General features: G+C 38.3%; 1 protein-coding gene across 1 annotated transcript in view; it reads left to right on the top strand.

Moving 5' to 3' along the window:
• The window catches only part of Cyfip (Cytoplasmic FMR1-interacting protein Sra-1), a 314,228-nt gene that overhangs the window by 2,439 nt on the left and 285,720 nt on the right, over positions 1–26,069 (top strand). Inside the window, exon 2 of the mRNA XM_067142996.2 lies at positions 16,585–16,855. Coding sequence (XP_066999097.1) covers positions 16,646–16,855 — 210 coding nt within the window. The 5' untranslated portion in view covers positions 16,585–16,645. The remainder of the gene's footprint in view (positions 1–16,584; positions 16,856–26,069) is intronic.

Genomic DNA, 26,069 nt, shown 5'->3' with positions numbered 1-26,069 from the left:
GTTACTACTTCTTACTGCCTCTCTTTTCTTAATATTCTCTATTTATTTATCTTATTTTTGGTTCATCTGTTACTGTTCTCTGATAGTCTTCCCTAGTTTTCTCCTCTTTCAATTTCCATACTTCTGTCATCTCTCGTTTGTTTTCCTGCCCCTTTCTTGTCCTGAAACCCTCTCAGGTTTGTTACCAGCAGTCGAGGGGCATTGTCCAAGACCTCTGATCGTATTATTTTTATGTCAGTAATGCCTCTCTTTATTTTGTTTTTGAAGAGTATGTAGTCCATCACTAACTCTGTAGATCAATCTGTAGTGTACGAGCCGGTCTGAGTGGCTCAAACGTTTGAGGCACTGGCCTTCTGACCTCAGCCTGGCAGGTTCGATCTTGGCTCAGTCCGGTGGTATTTGAAGGTGCTCAAATATGTCAGCCTCATGTCGGTAGATTTACTAGCACATAAAAGAACTCCTGCAGGACTAAATTCTGGCACCTCGGCATCTCTGAAAACTGTAGTTAGTGGGACATAAAGCAAATAACATTGTTATTAAAAATATTGTAGTGTGCGATGTTATTTCATGGCTCCCTCCCAGTTTGGACCAAGAATTTCCAACCAACAACCAGTTCCTTTTCAAGAAATTCAGCAACTTCTTATCTTCTTTATTTCGACTCCCTCAACCCTGCTCTCTGTTCCAAGCATATTTTTGTATCCTTGCCCTTTTTTTTCCCCACCACTGTATGCATTCAAATCCCTCATCATTATCGTGCTCTTTTTTTCTCAGCTACAGTACTTCTGTATTCCTTCTTCAAAGTCTTCTTTCTCTTGTAATGTGAAGCCTGCTTGTGGGGTATACACTCTCACTGCTGGTTCCATTCCATTCCTCTTTCCTTCCTCATTTCTAATCCATTATAATTAAAACCTGTTTTCAGTTCTCTTCCACCTTTCTCTCTCCATCTTATTTCTGTCAATCTGAGCAAATCCAGCTTCCTTCTTTCCATCATATCTGTTATCTCCTCCATGTTCCCAGTTATTGTTTCTGTATTAGTTGTTCCATTCTACAGTCTTGGCACACTTCTTTTATTTTGTCTAATCTGGATGTAATATCTTCTATTATTTCCTAGATTAACTTAGGGCTGCAACGGAGTTGTATGTTCCAAAGGTATGAGAAGAATTGGTTACAGTCTGTGCTTTCTGTTCTTTCGGAAAACTATGTTTCATCTTGAAATCAACTTTTCTTTTTACCTCTTCCACTGACCCATTAAGCTATTACAGTTGAGGGTTTTTCTGTTTGGGAGAGCTCCTTTAGGCATTAACAGTCCCCTACTTCATCTTCTTGGCAACAGGTGCATTTATACCTACTGTAGGGGAAGACCGGGCAAAGCGAAGAGCCTGGGCAAAGCGAATAAATAAAATTTATGGAAAATTATGCTAGGCGTCACTGAGTTGCTTCTGCAGGAAGTTCTGCAATCTGCTGGAGACATAAGAATCAGTGGTACAAAGACTGCAGTAGTAAACAGAGTGAGACCGGAAGTATTAGAAAATTTTTTGCAATATTTCTTAAAATTTTATCAAGGTAAGAAACACACTGTTATTCATAGATATTTATAACTATTTTAAAAGCGATTACATTGTACTTTAGTGATCTTTCTAACCACTTATAGACACACATTGCTTGCTTTTTGCTACATTATGCGTTCAATCACAATTTCCTTAATAGAGCACAGCTGGGCAAAGTGAATAGAGCACTTTGTACGTGCAGGTTAATGTTGTTGAATACTTTATCCATAATTACCTTAGAGTGAATAATATTTTATCTTGATAGAAATACCAAAGTATTTATTTATTTATTTATTTATTTATTTATTTATTTATTTATTTATTTATTTATTTTATCACGCAGATCAGTGTAAACTGGTAGGTCCAGTAGGATTGTAACCTGTTTAAAGCAGATTAATTTTAACAATTACTAAATAACATGAAAACATTAACATATCAAGTGTATCAATAATAATCTGAATATTGTAATTTTTGTTTGCAGATGGTTTACAATTACAGACGAACTAGTGATCAGGGCAGCTGGTCCGAAGAAACTATGAAGAAAGCTCTGGAGGAATGTAGGACAAATCCTGTTAACTCCTTTGCTACAAAATATGGTCTGCCTTCTTCTACGCTGTGCCGGCACTACAAATCCGACTCTCTCAAGAAGCAGTTAGGCAAATTTAGAATAGTTTTCAGTGAGGAACAAGAACTCAAACTGGTTGACTATTTGAGAGAAATGCACAGTCTCTTCTATGGACTTACAAGATCGGAATTTATGAAATTGGCAGATGATTTTGCCAATAGAAATAAAATCCCTTGTCCTTCAAAATGCTGGAGTTGACTGGCTGAAGGAGTTTCAAAGTCGACGTTCCGAAATTGTATCGCGAACACCAGAACCAACATCAGTTGCAAGGGTTCGCGGGTTTAATCATCCTCAAGTAGATCGATTCTACAGTATTCTATGGGAACAAATAAACAAAAACAATATAACAGCAAGTACTCTGTTCAGTATGAACATTGTGATATAAAGTTTAGGTTTCAGTTAAAGGAACAGAATAATGTTTATTAATTTTCATTGTATTGAATGTGTGCTTATTTTCTCTTATTTTTTCTGAAATTAGCTATCACAGGTAAACTGTGATCGCTATAAAAACTATTGAAAACAAATTTCTGAATTCTATTTGTATGCAAATATCAAATATATCTTAGTAATAACATTCCCACTTTTAAACAATTCATTTCGTTATCCACTTTGTCCGCATGTGAATATGTGGGCTATGTGGGCAAAGTGAATAATTTGATAGAATTACTGAATACCGAATTTTAACTATGAATAGCTTTATATCAAATAAGTGGAAAGATAAAAAGGAATAATTACAGTAAAGTTAATGTCATTGTCATTCATAATTACAGAAATAAACTGATATAAAATTAGTTTATTCACTTTGCCCGGTCTTCCCCTACTGGGCGAGTTGGTCATGTGGTTAGGGACATGCAGCCGTGAGCTTGCATCTGGGAGATAGTGGGTTCGGACTCCACTGTCAGCAGCCCCGTAGATGGTTTTCTGTGGTTTTCCATTTTCACAACAGGCAAATGCTGGTGCTGTACCTTAATTAAGGCCATGGCCGCTACCCTCCCACTCCTAGGCCTTTCCTATCCCATCGTCGCCATAAAACCTATCTGTGTCTGTGGAACGTAAAGCAAATTGTAAAAAAATATGTATATACACCTACTGCCAGGTGTTGAAAAAGGCTGCTCTATTGTACAGACCTTTTTTGCAGCTGCTTCACTGAAGTACAGACACTGCTAGGTGGAGATACTTCTGCTTTGTCTAGTGATGAGACAGTAAGTCTTCTTCCACCAACTTAACTGTTCACAGTGTTCTCCTCTAACCTGGGGGAGGTGCCCTTATGAGATACTACCAGCAGGGCCAGCTAGATTAAAGGTGTTTACTTACTCCACTATCACTCCCTGTTCATCCTGGTTTGTGACACAGCGCCAAATTTCAACCGCCCTAATTGGAAAATGCTACGACAAGAATAGATATAGTCTGCGCACCTTTTAGTTATATTACTTTTTTACGGGGGTGTGGAGGGAGCTCTCCGTGTTACGGTTATACTGCCAACTGAATAGAAATGAAATCTGAATTGAATCGATAATATGATCGATCAATATGAATTTTCTAAACATTTATTATCTTACGCCAACAGCTGTGTCACACATACATTATTTAACATTATGTAACATTTCTCGATGCTAATCTTGTTCCTAGCATGAATTCTATAGTTTGGTTTTGCTATGTAAACAACAACAGTACTAGTATGTAAAGTGTACGTCAGATGTAGCACAGCGATGCATAAGCGATTCATAGTTTGTGTTTCAAAGGTTGCCAATACGAATCTTGAAGATAACCGAGGTCGACCAATTCAGCACTAGGGTGTGCATGTATCACTAAAAGTTGTGCGTACTGTAGTTACTTTTTTAGCTGTAGGGAAGGCATATGACAGTGTTCCTAGGGAAATGATATTACTTGTACTGAGGTATTTTTAGATTAGGGGCAAGTATTTACAGGGAATCAAAAGTATTTAGGCTATGTTGACAATCGGACCACAGTCAGAATTGATGGTAAAATTAATTTTTGGTTCTAAGTAGTTACAGGGGGTTAGACAAGGCTGTATTTTTTTTTTACCTTTGTTGTTCATTATATTCAAGGATCATTTACTGAAAGGTATAAAATGTCATGGACAGATTCGCTTGGTTTGAAAGGTAGTCAGCAGTTTGCCCTATGCCAGCAATTTGGTCTTGAAGGTCCTACAAACCTGCTATGTAACATCTTGGAGCTTGTAAAGATGCACAGTGAGTATGATAAGAAAATTAGCATTGTCTGTGGAGAAGAAACCTAAGAGGATTGAATGTTAGTTCGTGAATCATTTAAAGTATTTTGGATGTGTATTGTTTGACGATAGTAGTATAATAAGCAAGACCATATCAAGGTGTAACAAGGCTAATATAGTGAGCTTGCAGTTATCATCATCATCATCATCATCATCATCATCATCATTTCCCTTTATCCAGCTGTAGCCGGGTAGGGGCAAATATGGTTCCTCTCCACTTTCTTCGGTCTTTCCACCACTCCTCCTCCAACACTGTGTCCCAGTCCAGGTTTCTTTCTATAATGCTGCGTTGGATGGTATCCTTCCATCTCAATCGTGGTCGTCCACGGCCTCTCCTTCCTTGGATTTGCATTTCCATCACCTTTTTTGGCATTCTTTCGTCGCTCATTCGCTTTATGTGCTCAAACCATCTTAGTCGGCTCTTCTCTATTCTATCATTCATTTTTTCCACTCCAATTTCTTCCCGGATTTTCTCATTCCTTATTTTGTCTCTTCTACTCTTCTGTATCATACTCCTCAAGAATTTCATTTCGGCTGCTTGTATTAGACTCTCATCCTTCTTTGTCATTGTCCAAGTTTCTGCTCCGTAAGTTGTTATGGGTACATAATACATCTTGTACATAGTATCCTTTGCTTCCATTGGCACATCTTTGTCCCATAACATGTTTCTTACACTATGATAGAAACAACTTCCAGCTTGAATCCTGTTACTAATCTCAGCATCCAGTCGAGCATTCTCCATTAATTCACTCCCCAGGTATTTAAACGTTTCCACTACTTCCAGGGGCTTGTCTGCAAGTCTAATCTGACGTTTCCCTTCTTTCTCCCCTCTAGTCATAACAAGAGTTTTACTCTTTTCTACACTTATTTTCAATCCACATTCTTCGATCTTCCCATTCACCTCATTCAACTGTTCTTGAACCTTCCTGTCGTCTTCTCCCCAAATCACAATATCGTCTGCAAATAACATCATGTTCATTTCTCTTCCTCCATATGCTGCTTTTGCTGTTCTCATGATGTCATCCATTACTATTGTAAACAGGATTGGTGATAGAACACTTCCCTGTCTTGCAGTTGTAATCAGTGGTATTCTGTAGGGAAGAAGAGAGTTCTCAGACAAAATTACCTTACATTGGTCTATTTTCAGACCGACTGTGTTGTACAGGAGTGAAAGTTGGTGGACTCGAGATTCCTTTTCATAATTTGGAGGTAGCAAGAATAATTGCTGGTACTATACAAAGGGTTTGGAAATATGGCACGAGGGTACTCAAAATGAGGAGATGAAATAAAGGCTAAGTTAGGAATGAAATTGTTCACTCAACATGTATAAATCTGCTTCAGAGGTGGGGTCATGTGAGGTGAATGGGGCAGGATAGCCCTTTCAAGCCTGAAAGAAAACTGGAGTCGTGAAAAACAACAACAACAACAACAACAACAACCGCACCTACACAATTGTGTGTGGCAAGACAATTCACTACATACAAAAAAAAAAAAAATCAACTCTGTATATGTAAATGATCAAATGTTCTATTTTACAGTGTGGAATGATTTAAAACAATTAAAATCTTTGTTCAAACACTAGTATAGGCCTACATTACATTTTTTACAATGAGTACGAGTTTGGTTTTTACAAGTTTTTTGGGGGGCAGCACCTTGCTGTCAGACCTGAAAGAAATCCAGAGGTGTGCTTTTTTGTTTGTACGTCAAAAACTTACTAAAATGCTCTTAAATACATGTATTTATAGTTCTTCTTCTTGCTTCCGAATTTGACCAACTGTGAACTGCGTGAAACTTAATGCTTTCTGGCCAGTCTTCTTCTTTTCTCATCCCAGAACTTCTTCATTTGTTCACTCCTTATTTTTCTCTGCTCCTCAGATATTACAAATTTGGGCCTGTTCTTCTGCTGCTCTTCATGGAATTTGTGGTCATCTACTCGAGTTCTGAACTTCTTTCTGTGGAGGATCAATTCTGGTGTTATTTTAATTTCTTCTGCGTCCTTCTCAACCTTCTCCATCCATTTTGTTGTCCTCCTCAATCCAATTATATATTTAAATATCCTTTTAGTCAGGTGGTTGTCATTCATTCTGACGAGATGTCCGTAAAATTTCAGTCTCCGTTTTCGCATTATGTCCGTGATCTTTTCGGAATACTTGTAGAGATCCTCATTTCTCCTTTTCCTCCATGTACCATCCGTCGTTTTCTGAGGTCCAACAATTTTCTTCAGAATTTCTTTCAGTTCCTCTTTTTTATTTAAGATAAGGCATTCTGAACCGTACGGCCCCTCTGGTTTTACAACAACGTTGTAGTGTTTAATTTTGGCTTTGTAGGATATTACCCGTTTATTGTACCTGTTCTGTGTCAGTCTGTAGGCCAGTTCCAATTTTCTAGCTTTTTCCTTGTTTGCCTCCTTGTCTAGTCCATTGGGTTGGATCAGTTCTCCCAAATACTTAACCTTTTCTACTCTTCTAACTTTTCCACACTTCACGTCCATGCGTTTCTCTCCCTGATGTCGGTACTCCATGTCCTTCGTCTTTTCGTAGTAGACTTTGAGACCTGTTTTCTTCACAATGTCATGAAGAAGCTCCAGCATCCTTTGGGCATCCTCTCTGTTTTTTGCTAAGATAGCAAGATCATCAACAAAAGCCAGACATTTAATTTCCAAGTTTTGTCCCTTGCGCCCAAGATGAATTCCCTGTATGCCTTCTACTTTCAGAGAGTTTTCCCAAGTTCTTATGACTTTCTCCAATACAATGTTAAACAGGATGGGTGATAATCCATCTCCTTGTCTGACTCCTGTCTTTATTTGGAATGGATCAGAGATTTCTCCAGCAAATTTAATTTTTGTGATGGTGTCTGTCAAGGTTTGTTTTATCATTCCTCTCGTTTTTCTGTCGATTCCAAACTATTCTAGGACATTAAATAATGTCTGTCTACCAATTGAGTCATATGCTTTTTGGAAATCGAAGATTACCACTGTGTTCCGGCCCCTCAATGCTCTAGTCCTTAGAATAGGCTACCCTTGAGGTTGAATATCTGTTCTGTACACAACCTCCCTTTTCTGAAACCAGCTTGGTATTCTCTAATGAGGGAGTCTATTTGTTCTTCGACCCTGTTCAGTAGCACTTTGGAGAATATTTTGTACCCGACTGAAAGTAAAGAGATACCTCTATAGTTATTAATATCCATTCGGCTACCTTTCTTGAGGAGTGGGTGGATAAGCGCACATTTCCAATTGTTCGGAATCCAGTTTTCCAAATATCTTTTGTGAGGTGATGTATTCTTTCTGCAGCCACTTCTCCGATCTTCCACATTTCTGCCACAATGCCATCTTCCCCTGGTGCTTTGTTGTTTTTAAACTCTCTGATTATACATTTTATCTCATCTAGACTTGGTGGTTTGGAATTTGGATTCTCATTGGATAGTTTCAGGGCAGGCAATCTTTCATGTGGTTCTTCACAGTTGAGCAGTGTTTGGAAGTAGTTAGCCAAGAGCTGGCAGTTTTCTTTTTTGTTGCTATGCTACCGTCTTCGTCTGAAGCACAGATTTGGTGGTGTGTATCCCTTTAGATCTTCTTTGAAGGTTTTGTAGAACTCCCTGGTGTTGTTCCTTTTAAATTCTTCTTCTAGCTTCTCTCTCCTGTTTCTGTCATATTTTCTCTTCTCTGTTCTTATGATCCTAGCTGTTCTCTTCCTTGCTTCCTTGAAGTCTTCCAAGTTCTCGCTGTTGCTGTTCGAATGCCATCTCTTCCTTGCTGTTCGAATGCCATCTCTTCCAGGCCTTTAGTCTACTTTCTAATGCATCGTCACATTTTTCGTTCCTCCATCTATGTTTCCGTTTCCTCGGAGGATTCCCCAAACCGTCAGCAGCTTTGTTCATGGAATCTCTGATTTCATCCCAGATGGTCATCCTTAGTTTAGATAGGTTCTGTTGGTATTCCAATTTATTCTGCTCCAGAGTCTCTATATTGATCCTGGGCTTCCTTTGCTGTCTCGGTTTAGATCTATTCGGCTGGAATCTTACTTTTATCTCAGAGAGATAGTGATCCAAATCAATGTTCAGGCTTTTCCTTACTTTGACATTTAGGATTTCTTTCTGGTTTTATGCTGTTATTGCAACATGGTCAATCTGAAATTCACCCAACATTGTATTAGGAGAGACCCAAGTTTTCTTCTTTTTTGGGAGAGCTTTGAAATATGTGGACAAGAATTTCAGGTTTCAGGTTGCTCCTCAGAGTTAAAACTGAGGTTGTAAGCCGCAGAGTTTGTTCTAGGCCGCCCACTGATCTCTATACCTGGATGGCTGGTAGCTTGGGTAGCAGTAAGCCGAATAGAAGATGACTGGCGTCGTAAGATGGCAGCGAGCGCATGGTGCAATAGACCACGAGGAGCACGCTTGCTTTGTTTATGCTTAGTTCAGTGACGCCATGCCTCTTGATTGTAGTTTCACGAGTGTTCTGTGCTGTGTTATTGCAAAGTAAATAGTAGTGTATTTTACGAATTTAGGTTCGTTGCCTTGTAGTATGCTTGTGAATTACAAGATTAAATTTAAATATGTATGTGTTTATCTGAAATATGAATGAAGAAACATTCTACGGGGTATTAACATACCGCAGTATTCAGCTTATGGATGTACAAACAGAACCGATCAGCAGAAGGAGACATCATTTCATCGGGTAGTTTTAATAATAATGTTATTTGCTTTACGTCCCACTAACTACTTTTTTAAGGTCTTCGGAGACGCCGAGATGCCGGAATTTAGTCCCGCAGGAGTTCTTTTACGTGCCAGTAAATCTACCGACATGGGGCTGTCGTATTTGAGCACCTTCAAATACCACCGGACTGAGCCAGGATCGAACCTGCCAAGTTGGGGTTAGAAGGCCAGCGCCTTAACCGTCTGAGCCACTCAGCCCGGCTCGGGGAGTTTTATACTGTACATAAGAATCTTCCTAGGGTAGTGTTTTGAGTGTTAGGTTTATTGTATCTTATTTCGCATATTCCGGAAGCAAAATGGCAATTAATTTTTGTAGGTTTCCTTTCTCGAGACCCGAACATCTAAGATCATCGATTAGGAGTATCAGGCGGGAGAATTGGGAGCCTTCTAAAACAGCTGTTCTCTGCTCGGATCACTTAGAGGAAGACTGTTTTGATAGAAATGGACAAACTGTACACCTTAGAAGTGATGTACAGCCAACTGTTTTCAATTTTGCTGAACATTAACTGCAAGTAAAGATTTACTTATTTATTTTTTTTTTCTCATAATTAAACTGACGGTTTCGATGAAATAATTGACGTGACCTTATAACAATCTTAGAAAATGAAGTCTGGAGGAATTCTAGACCTTATTTACATCAGTAATAATTATGGGTTTCAGACACTGGAGTGGTGGGAGAAGGGAAAGTGTGGTGGGTGTTTGGGGCTATTCCGTTATACTATTCGTGGTATTTGGGACTCTTTTAACTGGTGTTACATATTTCTGATGATGACTATCAATATCGCTTTGCTAGCTGAATTTAATTAAAGAGGTCTGTAATAGTACATTAAGCTGGAGGTAATGTGATATATTGACTAGTTTTGAATATTTGCTGGTTTTATGAACGTGTACATTTGCTTCAATGATATTTTAATTTGATAATATGCGCGTTATTTCTTGGAAACAGGAAACAGAAATTCATTATCAAGCACCGATTACGATATGTCGAATCTAGGCCTGTATATTGAGCTACGTTTATAGGTACATCATTTTAAGAATGCATAATTTCGTGGCATACATGTATACAATTTACAGCAATTTTTCCAGAAACTGGTTTTCACTCGTATTGTGTTACCGATCGCTAATTGCATGTATTCAGCACCTAAGTTAATATTTGCCGGCCGTTATTATACACTCATTTTTATTGCTATCCCGGAGATTTACTGACCTCGGAATGACGTGTCAGTGATCCCAATGTCCTTATTCTTTGAGTGAACATGTCTCTATATTTTTAATTATTCCAATGCGCCATTAATTGCGACTTAAAATTGATTATATTATCATTGCTTCCCCATAAGGAGAGCTCGAGGTTGGGTACGCCAACATGGCGAACCGCGCGTTCAACTTGGCGTACTTTCTCCTGCAGCGGAGACCTGCCATCAGCGATCCATGTATAGAGATCAGTGAGGCCGCCCCTTACATGGTAAACAGACGTCCCTTGCAGCCACCCCTCACCGTTCTGTTCGTTCTTCTGTGTGCTGGGTAATCTCCCACGATTTTTCTTTCTTTTCTTTGCCTATCGGAGCGTTGAAAGCCCCGACCAAAACTTTTACATGATATTGTGGAATTTTGGAAGTTATATCTTCAAGAATTTCTCAAAATTCATCCACCTTTTCTGGACGTTTCCTGTTATCTTCATTTATAGGGGAATGTTTGTTGATGATTGTGTAAGCTTTGTTGCCAGATCTAAAGGAGAGAAGTGAGAGCGTCTCTGTTGGTGAGGTGAAGTTTATGACGGACTCAGTAATGCTTCTTTTGACTACAAAGGCCGTTCCTAGAATTGGTATGTTGGAGTTGTTTGTTGTTGCAGGTTTTCCTTTATAGATTCTGAAACCGTCCAGAAATCTCATCTCTTGTACCGCTAATATGCAGATATCCCGTTCCTTTATAATACTGGTAAGTTTTTAAATTTCCCCGCCTGTAGAAGAGTGTTAATGTTCACTGTTCCCAAGGTGTTTTTTCTTGGGTCGAATCTTCTGCATTAAAGTTCTGGGAAGCTCCGACTCTTCCCTACATGATGTTCCAGGCTCTCCAGAATTCAACGGCCTGGTTGCTCTGCTCTTGGCAGTGGGGGATTTCCATTTCTGGGTACCCCCTGGAGTAATTTTTTCTGAAGACGTTTCCATCATGCCGTAAGTTGAAGTTACATGGGAGGGCAGGAACAACCTGCTCCTCAGAGTTAAAACTGAGGTTGTAAGCCCCAGAGTTTGTTCTAGGCCGCCCCTTACATGGTAAACAGACGTCCCTTGCAGCCACCCCTCACCTGGGAAACAGACGCTGCTGTTTTATAGTGTACTCATACTATTCCCTGAGTACTGGGTTGCCTCTTCCGCAATCTCCACCGTTCTGAAGTCCATCTTCTCCGCTGTAGATTCCGTTGAGGTCTTCGCTCGTAACCCTGAGCTGGGACCCTTACCAGATGTTACACACCGGGTCAGTGTGCTCTGGGACTCACATAGGCAGGGGCGCCAATTCCTGGGCAGGGCTGCCTCCGAAGAAGGTCCCTACCTGCTACCTGCATGTTTATAGTTCATTTTACAAAATAAAAACAAAAATAAATAAAATAAAATTTAAAAAAGCCCCCACACAATTGTGCATGTTAGGACTTTACTTTAATTCACTACTTACAAAAAAAGGATTCAACTCGGTACATGAAAATATTTATATATGTACATGATCAAATGTTCTGTTTTACAGTATAGAACATTTTAAAACAACTAAATTCTTATACATTACATTTCGTACATCGAATACAAACTCTGCTTTTACAGTCCTTTTGGTGGCAGCATCCAGTACTCCTGTATGCATTGCCTGTAGGGAAACCTAGCCCGCAGAATTGTGCATATCAACATTCAAAACCTCATGGTATTATATAGAATGTTGTATATTCGCAATTTACTTTCACTAACCAATTTACACACTTCATTGATTACATTCTGATATTTGGTACAGCATCTAGATTAATATGAATCCAATAAATAAATACTTATGTTTGGCATTACTGCTTTCCGCCATCTTGCCGATCAGCTGTATTTTTAAACTCTTTTTCCTGCATCCTGGTGGTTAAGCGTTATATAAAAACAACTGATGTACATGCTATGTGTCCTGCACAAGCACTGCAGTCCAGTCTAGCGCCAAGAAAACATCAAATACGCTCAGCCATAAATAAAATATGAAACCACACAATTGTGTGTACACAATCTGAAAGAGATAGGCTACCTAAGGGAACAAGGGGCTGAGACGTGGAGGCAAAGAAAAGCAGAGAGAGTCCAGGGTGACAAGGGCTAGATTCAGATTTTAATGATTTAACACTGCGCTGCTCGCTCTGTGAATTCTAACGTGATTGCTCGCGCTGATGACACAGGTCATCCATTTTAATTCTGTCGTTCTACCTTAAGTATTAATATATGCATTTTATAGGTCATTTCATCTATTAAAATGACCTATTTATTCAGAAAAGTACAAGTTTTATTTTGAAACTTAGTATCACGTGCTACAAACAACCTGTTGCAGAATATGACAGAACTTCCAAGAAATTTCCAACTGCATACATCTCTGTGTGTACTCAACCACTTTTGTTGTCTCTTGACTCCACACTTGTTTCACATGAACAGTAGAGGCGGAATGCATGTGTATAATCAGGGCAAATCCATTTGAAATGTGTACTGCAGGATTTCTTGGGGTCTTGTTGCAACTTACTTACGCACATGTAGCAGTGTTCTCATCCTCCAACTTATGGATGGTTAGCAGGTCTCTCATCAGTTTGCTTCTACAAATAACTGGCACCTCCTTTTCAGTTTCTTGTATTCTTCTGAAGATATGGGGTTTGATGAGATCCATTGACAGGTCGTATGAAAACCTTCTTCTCAAAATATTTGGAAAATCGTTTTTTTATAAACTACCTGAAAGGCACATTCAGTTGCTCATCAATGCACAGGAACTCTCCGGGCTTGAAACCCTTTTTGCAGTTCCTCACAGACATGTCAAATATCTGTCTTATTGGTGCAAGTTTGTCTGCTGCCTTCCGTTCTTCCCTAATGTTTGTCATGAAAGCATATGCATCTTGTAACCTCTTTGGGCAGTTGGGCAGGAAGCGCATGTTTCATAGAGAATATGAATCTAATGACTATTGTCATCCACGTGCTTTTGAGATATCATAATAATGGATGTATCTGGAGAAATTAACCTTGAACTTCAGAGACATCTTTAGCTATTGTTTCTTGAGAATTATATAAAATACTCAAATAAAATAAAAATAAAGTACCAAGAAAATTGTACCCCTGTATGACAATAGTTACCTGCGCGCACACTGGAGCATTACCGGTAATGGTAAGAACTGTGGAACTAAGTAAAGCCACATAGCTAGTTACAAGTAGAGGCTTGTGGAGGTGTTTATTTCACAGAGTCTGGCTGACTGCAGACTGAATTTTGAAAGGCATAAGAGTCTACAATGATGTATATATGTATGCACTTATAAATTTATAATGATGAGGTATTTAAGAACCATAATTACTGTGTGACTGAGGTTGAACATTTGCTATTGTATATTTAAGTTATTACAGAGATTTCTTTGACTTTAAATACCAAGGAATAAGGTGCATAACTCCAGTGATAATAGTGACAGTGTGTTGTAGAAATGTATGCGTGTTATGACATTTCATATTGTAAGTTAGATGGCATTTTTATAACTGTTATTTTAACAAACAGAATAATATTTTTTCTTGTCACTGTTATAATGTGCTTTTCCTGACTCTTGCCCACTTTTCTGACTGAAGCCTTGACTTAGCAAATAGTTTTCTTTGCAGACTGCTATAAACAATACAGGATCTCTCTTATACACTCATACCGAGCACATGGTGTTTGTACTCTGCGCTACAGAAGCTTCCTCAGCCCAACTTATGTCGTGCGCGTCCACCCTGCTTTAAGTGTGTACAGTATACAATCTTATATGAAATTTTACCTTATATAAGATGCTGGAAGTGTAAGGCAAGTAGGCAGTTCCCTTCACTTCTTCCTTCTGTGAGCTTTTCTTGGTCGTTTCTCTGGGATATACGAAATTTCCTGTATGTGTGGTAAGGTATACAAAAGCCAAACGTGCCGGTCCATTGGTACCCGTATCAAAGAACATGAACGTAATATTCGTCTCAACCAACCAGACAAATCGGCAATAGCTGAGGACGCTCTATCGTCGGGTCGTTTAGTCATGTTCCAAGATGCTCGAGCTCTTACCCACACTAGATACTACAGGTCCAGGATTATATGGGAAGCTGTGGAAATACGTAGAAATCCTAGCAATTTCAACAGGGACACCAGCTATCAATTAAGTAATTCCTGGTTGCCAGCCATTAAAAAATTTACGTAGGTAGTTCCCTTCCCTACCCCCTTCACTATTGTTATTTTGTCTCGGTGTTTTCCAAATTTGTACATTCCTCGTCGCCAGATGTTTCATTCCAGGTTTATCTCTATGTCTTACACCTGCCATATGTTACGCAAACACAATATGTGAACTGCTTAGTCTGATTGTGATGGTTCACTCAGCTTCCGCTTCGAACGCTAGTGTTATGCCACGTCCTGGGGGCCATCTGGTGGCGAATGAATGCTTGAGGAAGTGGAAAGGATGGTAAATAAACTCCATTGTCATAAGGCAGCAGGAATAGATGAAATTAGACCCGAAATGGTGAAGTATAGTGGGAAGGCAGGGATGAAATGGCTTCATAGAGTAGTAAAATTAGCATGGAGTGTTGGTAAGGTACCTTCAGTTTGGGCAAAAGCAGTAATTGCACCTATCTATAAGCAAGGGAACAGGAAGGATTGCAACAACTATCGAGGTATCTCATTGATTAGTATACCAGGCAAAGTATTCACTGGCATCTTGGAAGGGAGGGTGCGATCAGTCGTTGAGAGGAAGTTGGATGAAAACCAGTGTGGTTTCAGACCACAGAAAGGCTGTCAGGATCAGATTTTCAGTATGCGGCAGGTAATTGAAAAATGCTACGAGAGGAATAGGCAGTTGTGTTTATGTTTCGTAGATCTAGAGAAAGCATATGACAGGGTACCGAGGGAAAAGATGTTCGCCATACTGGGGGACTATGGAATTAAAGGTAGATTATTAAAAGCAGTCAAAGGTATTTATGTTGAAAATTGGACTTCAGTGAGAATTGATGGTAGAATGAGTTCTTGGTTCAGGGTACTTACAGGGGTTAGACAAGGCTGTAATCTTTCACCTTTCCTGTTCGTAGTTTACATGGATCATCTGCTGAAAGGTATAAAATGGCAGGGAGGGATTCAGTTAGGTGGAAATGTAGTAAGCAGTCTATCCTATGCTGACGACTTGATCTTAATGGCAGATTGTGCCGAAAGCCTGCAGTCTAATATCTTGGAACTTGAAAATAGGTGCAATGAGTATGGTATGAAAATTAGCCTCTCGAAGACTAAATTGATGTCAGCAGGTAGGAAATCCAACAGAATTGAATATCAGATTGGTGATACAAAGCTAGAACAGGTCGATAATTTCAAGTATTTAGGCTGTGTGTTCTCCCAGGATGGTAATATAGTAAGTGAGATTAAATCAAGGTGTCGTAAAGCTAATGCAGTGAGCTCGCAGTTGCGATGAACAGTATTCTGTAAGAAGGAAGTGAGCTCCCAGACGAAACTATCTTTACATCGGTCTGTTTTCAGACCAACTTTGCTTTACGGGAGCGAAAGCTGGGTGGACTCAGGCTATCTTATTCATAAGTTAGAAGTAACAGACATGAAAGTAGCAAGAATGATTCGTGGTACAAACAGGTGGGAACAATGGCAGTAGGGTACTCGGAATGAGGAGATAAAGGCTAATTTGGGAATGATCTTGATGGATGAAGCTGTACGCATAAACCGGCTTCGGTGGTGGGGTTATGTGAGGCAAATGGAGGAGGATAGGTTACCTAGGAGAATAATGGACTCTGCTATGGAGGGTAAAAGAAGTAGAGGTAGACCAAGACGACGATGGTTAGACTCGGTTTCTAACGATTTAAAGATAAGAGGTATACAACTAAATGAGGCCACAACACTAGTTGCAAATCGAGGATTGTAGCGACGTTTAGTAAATTCACGGAGGCTTGCAGACTGAATGCTGAAAGGCATAACAGTCTATAAATGATAATGTATGATGTATGTATGAAAAACGATCCTTCCCGTAAAATAGTCTTCAGTTACATTTATCATTCATTATGATGGAAGTAAACTAAATTTTTTGTTCATTGAATTCATATACTATGAAACATCCAAGTGTTACTCTGTTTATGGATGGTAGTGTAGTTTAAGGTTCATTCAGAGGACAGCTATCTTATCAGCCTTATTTGTCTCGCACAAGCAGTATCATGTTCAAATTTCAACAAGGACTAAATATTACACATGTTTTCTTATCTTTGCAGAGAGTTTTACTTAACGTTCAGCTCTATTTCTGTATGTTGAACTGTGAAGTGAAGTGCAATCATGACTACTGAGAAGGTGACGTTGTCAGACGCTCTGTCCAATGTTGATGTATTGGATGAATTACCTCTACCTGATGAGCAGCCATGTATTGAGGCTCAGCCGTGCTCACTTCTTTACCAGGCAAACTTCGATACAAACTTCGAAGACCGAAATGGCTTTGTCACAGGCATTGCTAAATATATTGAAGAAGCTACTGTGCATGCCAGCTTGGTAAGTTTCAGCTCTATTTTAACCATGAATGTTTTGCTTATACTATACCTTATAAGCTGCAGGACAGCCAGTCTGCGAGACCAAATTTATTTCCAGTTGAATTGTAGGTATGCAGACATGTGAGAACATCATTCTTCCTGTTCCTTATTCTGTATGGGATTGAGAAAACAACACTATGAACATTCTCTATCTTCTGATCTTAATAGATAGCATATTAATTTGGTCATTATGAGGTATTTCTAAGGAACATTTGCCATCATTCATTTTGTAAGGATAATTGCAAATAGCTTGAATGAGTCTAGTTTTAAGATTCATGAGAAAGTTTATGGTTTAACTGCAGAAGGTAGAGTGCATTGACTAGATGTAATTGACGGAAGAAAGGGATATCCAGTAATATTTGACCCAGTCATTTGTTTTGAGGACTGGAACATATACAGGTAGTGAATTAGATTATTATCATTTATGAATCCACAGTTATTTACCTGAAAGGAGCATAGAGTATCAGTGGAAATGGCAATGTACAGATATCCGTTCAAACTATCACGAAGGTAATAATTTATTACATCAAATAACACAATAAGCCTGTAAGCATCGATTTAAAGAGAATTCACAGTAATTTCACTGGATACTTACGGTACTTAACAGTTTTTTGAATTGTTGACGATTGTTGCTACATGCACATGATAGTTGTGTAAATAAATACAAAGCCAGCTGATTCATTATTCCAATAATTTGTAGTCTTAGTTCCCTGCATACTTTGTACTTTCCATCTTCATTTATTCATCGAGTAAAAGTTAATAATCAAATTCCTATATCCCAATAATATTGCACTTCAAGCCCCCGGTGTGGTTTTGACAGAAATTATAGTAGACAACCTCTTATTCTCAACATTTAAGGACACTTTTATTCTCCGTCTCGCGTAGTAGGGAAAATAATACTAATCCACCAGCGGTAAAAGTTCATATAACCACACTTCAGCTGAAAATTGTAGTGTAGATACAGTATATTTAGATAGTGCCGTATTTTGCCTGCTATATTCATGTGCCATCTTTCGTGTGTATGTATTAGAGCGTAATACTAATAATAATTTGTCTAAACATTTAGTTTTGTTGGTAATCTTTGAGTACAGTAGTTCTTGCAAATTTAATTTCTGTTTGTGCTTAGTAGTGACATACGGTACCGGTATTGTGATTAGGATACGTCTGAATGTAGTTTAAAAATTACTGTAGTGTACTGTACAGTAGTATACGAGTAATGTCCTATCAGAATTTAGTGTGCTTATTTTATTATTGCAAAATATTTGTGTAGTACTGGTGTAGTAGAGGTATCCGTAAAAACCCTTACTAAAATTCTGTTGTTGTAATTAGAATAGGCTTAATTGCAGTTTGGAATTGTGTAGTTCTTGCGTATTCCTTTCGATATTCAGTAATTAACATCAGTTTTTATCCTGTTGGAGGTTGTAGGATAAAAAATAGAGTACGACTAAGGAGTATTGTAGTCATATATAAATTACCTTATTGTTGTGTGATCTTTGAGTACTATCCCAGACAATATATCCCTCCGTTCATTTATTTTTTGCAAATAAGTTTTTTATTTTTATTTTTATTTTTTCTGTAAAGAATGGCTAAAGAGCGCGAGTGTACGTACTGTGAGTGTGGCGAGGCATTGACGGGTAAGGGGGAGGAGTTTGAGGGAGATAATTAGGATTCTCACAGAAGACAGGAAGGAAGATAGGACTCCCTCAAACAATGTACAGGTTACGGTAGGTGTACAAGAGGGAGGGGAAGGAAAGGGGGGAGTTGTAGAAGACAGGTGGTCTAATGTTCTAAAGGGAAGGAGATTGCAGGCTAAGGGCTCTATTCAGGACCAGAATTCAGGACAGGTGTCAGTGCGAAATCGGTACGAGTCACTCCAAGTAGAACAACAGAGGGAAGATGAGGGACAGGGAACTCTTGCTGAGATGTGTGGAAGTAGGAGGAAGGGAAAAGGTAGGATAGGGAAATGTAGAGTAAAGAATAGGAAAAGACAGGTGAAACAGGGTCATGGGAAGGAGAAAAGGGAGGAGGAAGTAGCTTCTGCAGCTGAAAGATAGGGCTGACCAGGAGGGGAGGGGATCAAATGAGGTGGGTAGGGTTGAGGCTCTGGTCATGGGGGATTCCATCGTTAGACACGTGGGGAAAGTGTGTGGAGGAAAGGGAACCAGGGTAGAATGTTATCCAGGAATTAGGTTGAGGCAGATGTTGAGGAAAGTAGAAGAGAGGGAGGAGGGGAAGGAGAAGGTGGTAGTGTTTCACGTTGGTACCAACAACATACGGCAAGCTGATATAAGTACCAACATAGTTGGAGATGTGTGAGATCTGGTAAATGCAGCATGGGTGAAGTTTAAGAAAGCAGAGATTGTTATTAGTGGAATACTGTGTAAGAGGGATACTGACTGGAGGGTGATTGGGGATTTAAATGAGACTATGGAGTGGGTATGTGGGAAACTGAGAGTGAAATTTCTAGATCCTAATGGGTGGGTAGGAGATAAGGATCTGCGCTCAGATGGCCTTCACTTAAATCACAGGTGGTACGTATAAGTTAGGAAATTTGTTTGGAAGGGTATAGGGAGGTACCTTCAGGGAAACGGGGTGGCCTAGGGAGCGATGATAAGGGAACGGGGAACTGGAAATCAAGTAGTTGGGATGGCATAAAATTGTTAGTGTTGAACTGTAGAAGTATTGTAAAGAAAGGAATAGAATTGAGTAATTTAATAGATATATATTTACCAGATATTGTAATAGGAGTTGAATCATGGCTGAGAAATGATATAATGGATGCAGAAATTTTCTCACGGAACTGGGAGTGTGTATCGTAGAAATAGGATAGGAATGGTGGGAGGGCGAGTATTCATTCTGGTGAAAGAAGAATTTGTAAGCTACGAAAAAGTTAAAGATGAGACACATGAAATTCTAGGAGTAAGGCTCATTTCTAAAGATAATAGGCAACTTGATATATTTGGAGTGTACAGACTGGGAAAGGGTAGCACTGACATGGATTCAGAATTATTTGATAAGATAATCAGCTATGTAGGAAACGACATGGAAAGAAATGTGATTGTAGCGGGAGATTTTAATTTACCAGATGTCAATTGGGTAGGAAATGTGAACGACAGGAAGCATAACCAACAAATGGCAAATAAGTTAATATGGGAAGGACAGTTTATTCAGAAAGTGATGGAACCAACCAGGGGGAAAAATATCCTGGATGTGGTGCTGATAAAACCAGATGAGCTCTATAGAGAAACTGAAGTAATAGATGGTATTAGTGATCATGAAGTTGTTTTTGTTGTGGTTAAAAATAAATGTGAGAGAAAGGAAGGTCTTAAAAGTAGGACTATTAGGCAGTACCATATGGCTGATAAAGCAGGCATGAGGTGGTTTCTGAAAAGTAACTATGATCGGTGGAAAACAAAAAAAATTTAAACGTTCTCTGGGATGGGTTCAAAGAAATTGTTGAGGAATGCGAAAACAGGTTTGTACATTTAAGGGTGGTAAGGAATGGTAAAGACCCTAAGAGACTAAGGAGGAGGTGCAGACTGGAAAGAAATAGTTACAAATGGCTATGGAAGTAAGGAGAAATTGAAGGAACTTACTAGAAAATTAAATCCAGCAAAGAAGGCAGCTAAGGATAACATGATGGCAAGCATAATTGGCAGTCATACAAATTTTAGTGAAAAATGGAAGGGTATGTATAGGTATTTTAAGGCAGAAACAGGCTCCAAAAAGGACATTCCAGGAATAATTAATGAACAAGGGGAGTGTGTATGTGAAGATTTTCAAAAGGCAGAAGTATTCAGTCAGCAGTATGTAAAGATTGTTGGTTACAAGGATAATGTCCAGATAGAGAAGAAGACTAAGGCTAAAGAAGTATTAAAATTTACATATGATAATGACATTTACAATAAGTTCCAAAAGTTGAAAACTAGAAAAGTGGCTGGAATTGATAAGATTTCTGGGGATATACTAAAGATAATGGGTTGGGATATAGTACCATATCTGAAGTACTTATTTGATTATTGTTTGGTCGGAGGAGCTATACCAGATGAATGGAGAGTTGCTATAGTAGCCCCTATGTATAAAGGAGAGGGTGATAGACATAAAGCTGAAAATTACAGGCCAGTAAGTTTGACATGCATTGTATGTAAGCTTTGGGAAGGCATTCTTTCTGATTATATTAGACATGTTTGTGAAATTAATAACTGGTTCGATAGAAGGTAGTTCGGTTTTAGGAAAGGTTATTCTACTGAAGCTCAGCTTGTAGGAGTCCAACAAGATATAGCAGATATCTTGGATTCAGCAGGTCACATGAACTGTATCGCGATTGACCTGTCTAAAGCATTTGATAGGGTGGCAAAAATAAGTGCAATTGGACTAGACGAAAGAATGACTGAATGGGTTGGTATATTTCTAGGAAATAGATCTCAGAGAATTAGAGTAGGTGAAGCTTTATCTGACCCTGTAATAATTAGGAGGGGAATACCTCAAGGCAGTATTATCGGACCTTTATGTTTTCTTATATATATAAATGATATGAGTAAAGGAGTGGAATCAGAGGTAAGGCTTTTTGCGGATGATGTTATTCTCTATAGAGTAATAAATAAGTTACAAGACTGTGAGCAACTGCAACGTGACCTCAAAAATGTTGTGAGATGGACAGCAGGCAATGGTATGTTGATAAACGGGGTTAAAAGTCAGGCTGTGAGTTTCACAAGTAGAAAACGTCCTCTCAGTTTTAATTACTGCGTTGATGGAGTGAAAGTTCCTTTTGGGGATCATTGTAAGTATCTAGGTGTTAATATAAGGAAAGATCTTCATTGGGGTAATCACATAAATGGGTACAAATCTCTGCAGACGGTTACGAGTGTGTTTAGGGGTTGTAGTAAGGATGTAAAGGAGAGGGCATATAAGTCGCTGGTAAGACCCCAACTAGAGTATGGTTCCAGTGTATGGGACCCTCACCAGGATTACCTGATTCAGGAACTGGAAAAAATCCAAAGAAAAGCAGCTCTATTTGTTCTGGGTGATTTCCGACAAAAGAGTAGCATTACAAAAATGTTGCAAAGTTTGGGCTGGGAAGAATTGAGAGAAAGAAGAAGAGCTGCTCAAGTAAGTGGTATGTTATAAGTAACTATTCTCATTTTGGTTCCGTATTGAAGTTGACATGTATCTCAAATATTATTATAATATTTATAGATCCACCTGTTCAATGCAATACAATATAATCCACTATTTCATGTGGTTAAAATTTATACATAATACATAAAAGTCATAGGTACATGTTTTATCCTTTGTTTACGGGCATCATCAGCCTATATCAATCTTAAAAATTAATGGATATGGAATCTTTCTAATGTTATAAACTATAGAGTAAAATGTTAGACAATGATTTCATAAAATGTTATACTATAACATCTATAATAATGATATTGCAGAGAAAGTATGTTAAAAATAATGTGAATTAGCAGTTTTTGAAGATTAAAACGTGGTTAATCATGAATGTTTGAGCGTTTCGAACCAAAATGGATCCTCTTTTTATACATCATTAAGACTGTGACGGCCTTGAGTGTAAGCACAATCATGTAAGGGGGATGTTTGTTCCATTCCCATAGCACGAGTTCAAGATAGTCTTTTGGATCCAATTGATTACCGCACTAACATAATTACTGACATCAGCTAGCTTTGATACAACATTTTATCATTAGCAACGTCTCCACAAGAAGTCCCATTTTCTTTTCTACGACTTTCAGATAAATTAACTGTACATATTTTAACATATTTGATACGTTCACACTTCTGTTTTAAATAACTGACAGCGATTTTACTATCTTGAACTCATGCTATGGGAATGGAACAAACATCCCCCATACATGATTGTGCTTACGCTCAAAGCCGTCACAGTCTTAATGATGTATAAGAAGAGGATCCATTTTGGTTTTAAACGCTCAAATATTCATGATTAATCACGTTTTAATCTTCAAAAACTGTTAATTCACAGTATTTTTAACATACTTTCTGTGCAATGTCATTATTATAGATGTTATAGTATAACATTTTATGAAATCATTGTCTAACATTTTACTCTATAATTTATAAGATTGGAAAGATTCCATATCCATTAATTTTTAAGATTGATATTGGCTGATGATGCCCGTGAAAAAAGAGTGAAACATGTACCTATGACTTTTATGTATTATGTATAAATTTTAACCACATGAAATAGTGGATTATATTGTATTGCATTGAACAGGTGGATCTATAAATATTATAATAATATTTGAGATATATAAGGGGTATGTTCCCAGCTGTCAGCAGAGAGATTGCGTGGAATGACATTAGTAGATGAATAAGTTTGAGTGGCGTTTATAAAAGTAGGAAAGATCACAATATGAAGATAAAGTTGGAATTCAAGGGGACAAACTGGGGCAAATATTCATTTATCGGAAGGGGAGTTAGGGATTGGAATAACTTACCAAGGGAGATGTTCAATAAATTTCCAATTTCTTTGAAATCATTTAGGAAAAGACTAGGAAAACAACAGATAGGGAATCTGCCACCTGGACGACTGCCCTAAATGCAGATCAGTATTGATTGATTGATTGATTGATCGATTGATTGATAGGTGTATGGGAAATGGTTACGAAAATCTTTGTAAATATTTTCAAATACGCAGTCTAAATTTTATATATGAAATAGTTATACCATTTTAAAAGGTTTTGTACCTGTAATTAGAAACCATTTTAATCATTTGTGAGGTATGTACAATAACTTCTAAATTATTTTAAATATTAAGTACTTTGTTAAATGCTGCTATCATTTTATGCACCTTGGTAATCTCTAACGAGAGGAAGTTTAATGAAGTTCACTTCTCTTCGAGCATTTATTTTAAAACTCTTTTACATAAGAGTGTAATGTTAACGTTAGATTTTTTGATAAAATAAATTGTGACAGTTTTCTTTTTAAGTTTTCATAGATGCTTATAATCAAATTGTCTGCACGCTCTCCTTTCATGTGGTAACCTTTACATCAGATGAAGTGTTTCCAGCGCGCGCGCGCGCGCGTGTGTGTGTGTGTGTGTGTGTGTGTGAGATCAAATATGTATGTTTATGTATACCCATGTGTATGTACGTATATATACTAGCAAGATACCCATGCTTCGCTACGGTTTTAAACTGAAAGTTATTATTCAAAGTTTTGCATTTTGGAGAGTCTACTGTCAGCCAAGCCTGTAAAATACGCTCTCAGTTTGTACTTCGTATGGTTTTGGGGAAATGATTATTTATTTTCTGATCTAACAGTCATTTGAACCCCATATGGAAGAATTTGAATGTTTTAAACCCTATCTTATTTTACATCTAGGATGTAAAAGCAACCAACCTGTGAAATTTTGATTTTGTATGTTGAACAGTAATGGAGTAATGAATACTTTTTTAAGTGGTGAATGTTTTTAAATATTTATTAACATCCAGGATATAGAAGTCCACCCTTTGTAAAAGAAAAAGAAGTTTGTGCCCGAAATGGTTTTGAAAGAATGGATATTGTGTTTTTGAGAGTCAACCATCATCTAAATTCCTTAGGGGAGAAATATATTGACGTATACAATATTTTACACCTAGGACATAAAAGAAGACCGTTCTCATAAAATTACAACTTCGTACGTCAAATGGTTTTGGAGGGGCTGGAACGTTAAAAAATATTTCCTATTTCACACCTGGGGTTTAAATATTACCGCTATTTGAAATTTTTTCTTCGTACGTTAAACTGTTTCGGAGGAAGGAAAGAATATATTTGTTTTTGTATCTTAACCCCAAATTTAACTCTCTGAGTGGTTAAATTTGTTTCAAACCTTCTGTTATTTCACACCTAGGATATCATTTGAAATTTTAACTTCATAATTCAAACATAGCAATTCAAAGCAATTCGGAGGCAGTCCTACCCAGGGAGTGGCGCCCCTGCCTGTGTGAGTCCCAGAGCACACTGACCCGGTGTGTAACATCTGGTAAGGGTCCCAGCTCGGGGTTACGAGTGAAGACCTCAACGACTTCTACAGCGGAGAAGGTGGACCTTGGTACGGTGGAGATGACGGAAGAGACAGCCCTGTATTCAGGATTAAATATGAGTACAACCCGCTGCCTTGTAGGTTGAGGTGACTGGACACCAACGGCTAAGGGAGAAAAACCTGAAAATCTCTGTCTGTGTTAGGCTCAGCAGTTCAACAGAGGGATTACTGAAGAAGTTGCTTTCAAGAATAATACGAGCCTTGGATGTAGGAATTCACGACGACATCAGTTTGGTGCAAATGACGGTTTACAGCCTGATGTTAGAGAAGCTGTCACTTTACAGAAAGAAAAAATTACAGGTCAAACAGTTGGTTGTAGCTGAAAAGCATAAATGCAAGGAAATAAAAAACTGTTATATAGTATTATAGAGAATAGAAGAACTCAAAATGAATCTGTCCAATCTGTAGAACTTCCTAATTGTGAGGTGACTGGGGTTAAGACCAAAATATTTCAGGAGTTCCAAAGGCACTTTAAAATTTTGCTGAACTGTTATGAAAATGTCACTCCATTAGATGACGAACTTTGTGATTTTGGCAGCACAAATACCACTAGTCTGACATGGTTGGAAGTAGAGACAGCAATATCTAAGTTGAAAAACAACGCATCAGCTGGATCAGATGAATTAAGTGTTGAGATGATCAAAGCACAAGAGATGTTGGACAACAGTGAATGTACAGGGTACTAAATAGAATCTGGAAAGAGAATATAATATCCAATGACTGGAAGCAAGGAGTCATCATCCCTTTGTTGAAAAAAGGTGATAGAAAGAAATGTACCAACTACAGAGGTATAACTGCTGTCACGTGGCCTCAAAATCTACAAATCTATCCTTGAGAGCAGGATTAGAAAATATGTTGAACCTACACTGGAGGAGGAACAACATGGATTTAGACCTCGTAGATCAACTGTAGACCTCATTTTTGCCACCAGAATGCTCTATGAGAAGTATTGGAAGAAAGATAAAACACTTAACTGTTTTTTCTGGACATCGAGAAAACATATGACCATGTACCACGCAGGCATATATGGGAATGTTTGAGTCAAAAGAAAGTGCCCGATGACATCATAGCACGAGTACAATGATTATATGATGAAACTAAGTGTTGTGTACAGGTC

Source organism: Anabrus simplex, chromosome 3, assembly GCF_040414725.1.
Source record: "Anabrus simplex isolate iqAnaSimp1 chromosome 3, ASM4041472v1, whole genome shotgun sequence".
Lineage (NCBI taxonomy): Eukaryota > Metazoa > Arthropoda > Insecta > Orthoptera > Tettigoniidae > Anabrus > Anabrus simplex.
The sequence above is the reverse complement of the archived record's forward strand: the minus strand, read 5'-3'. Positions and strand labels throughout refer to the sequence as shown.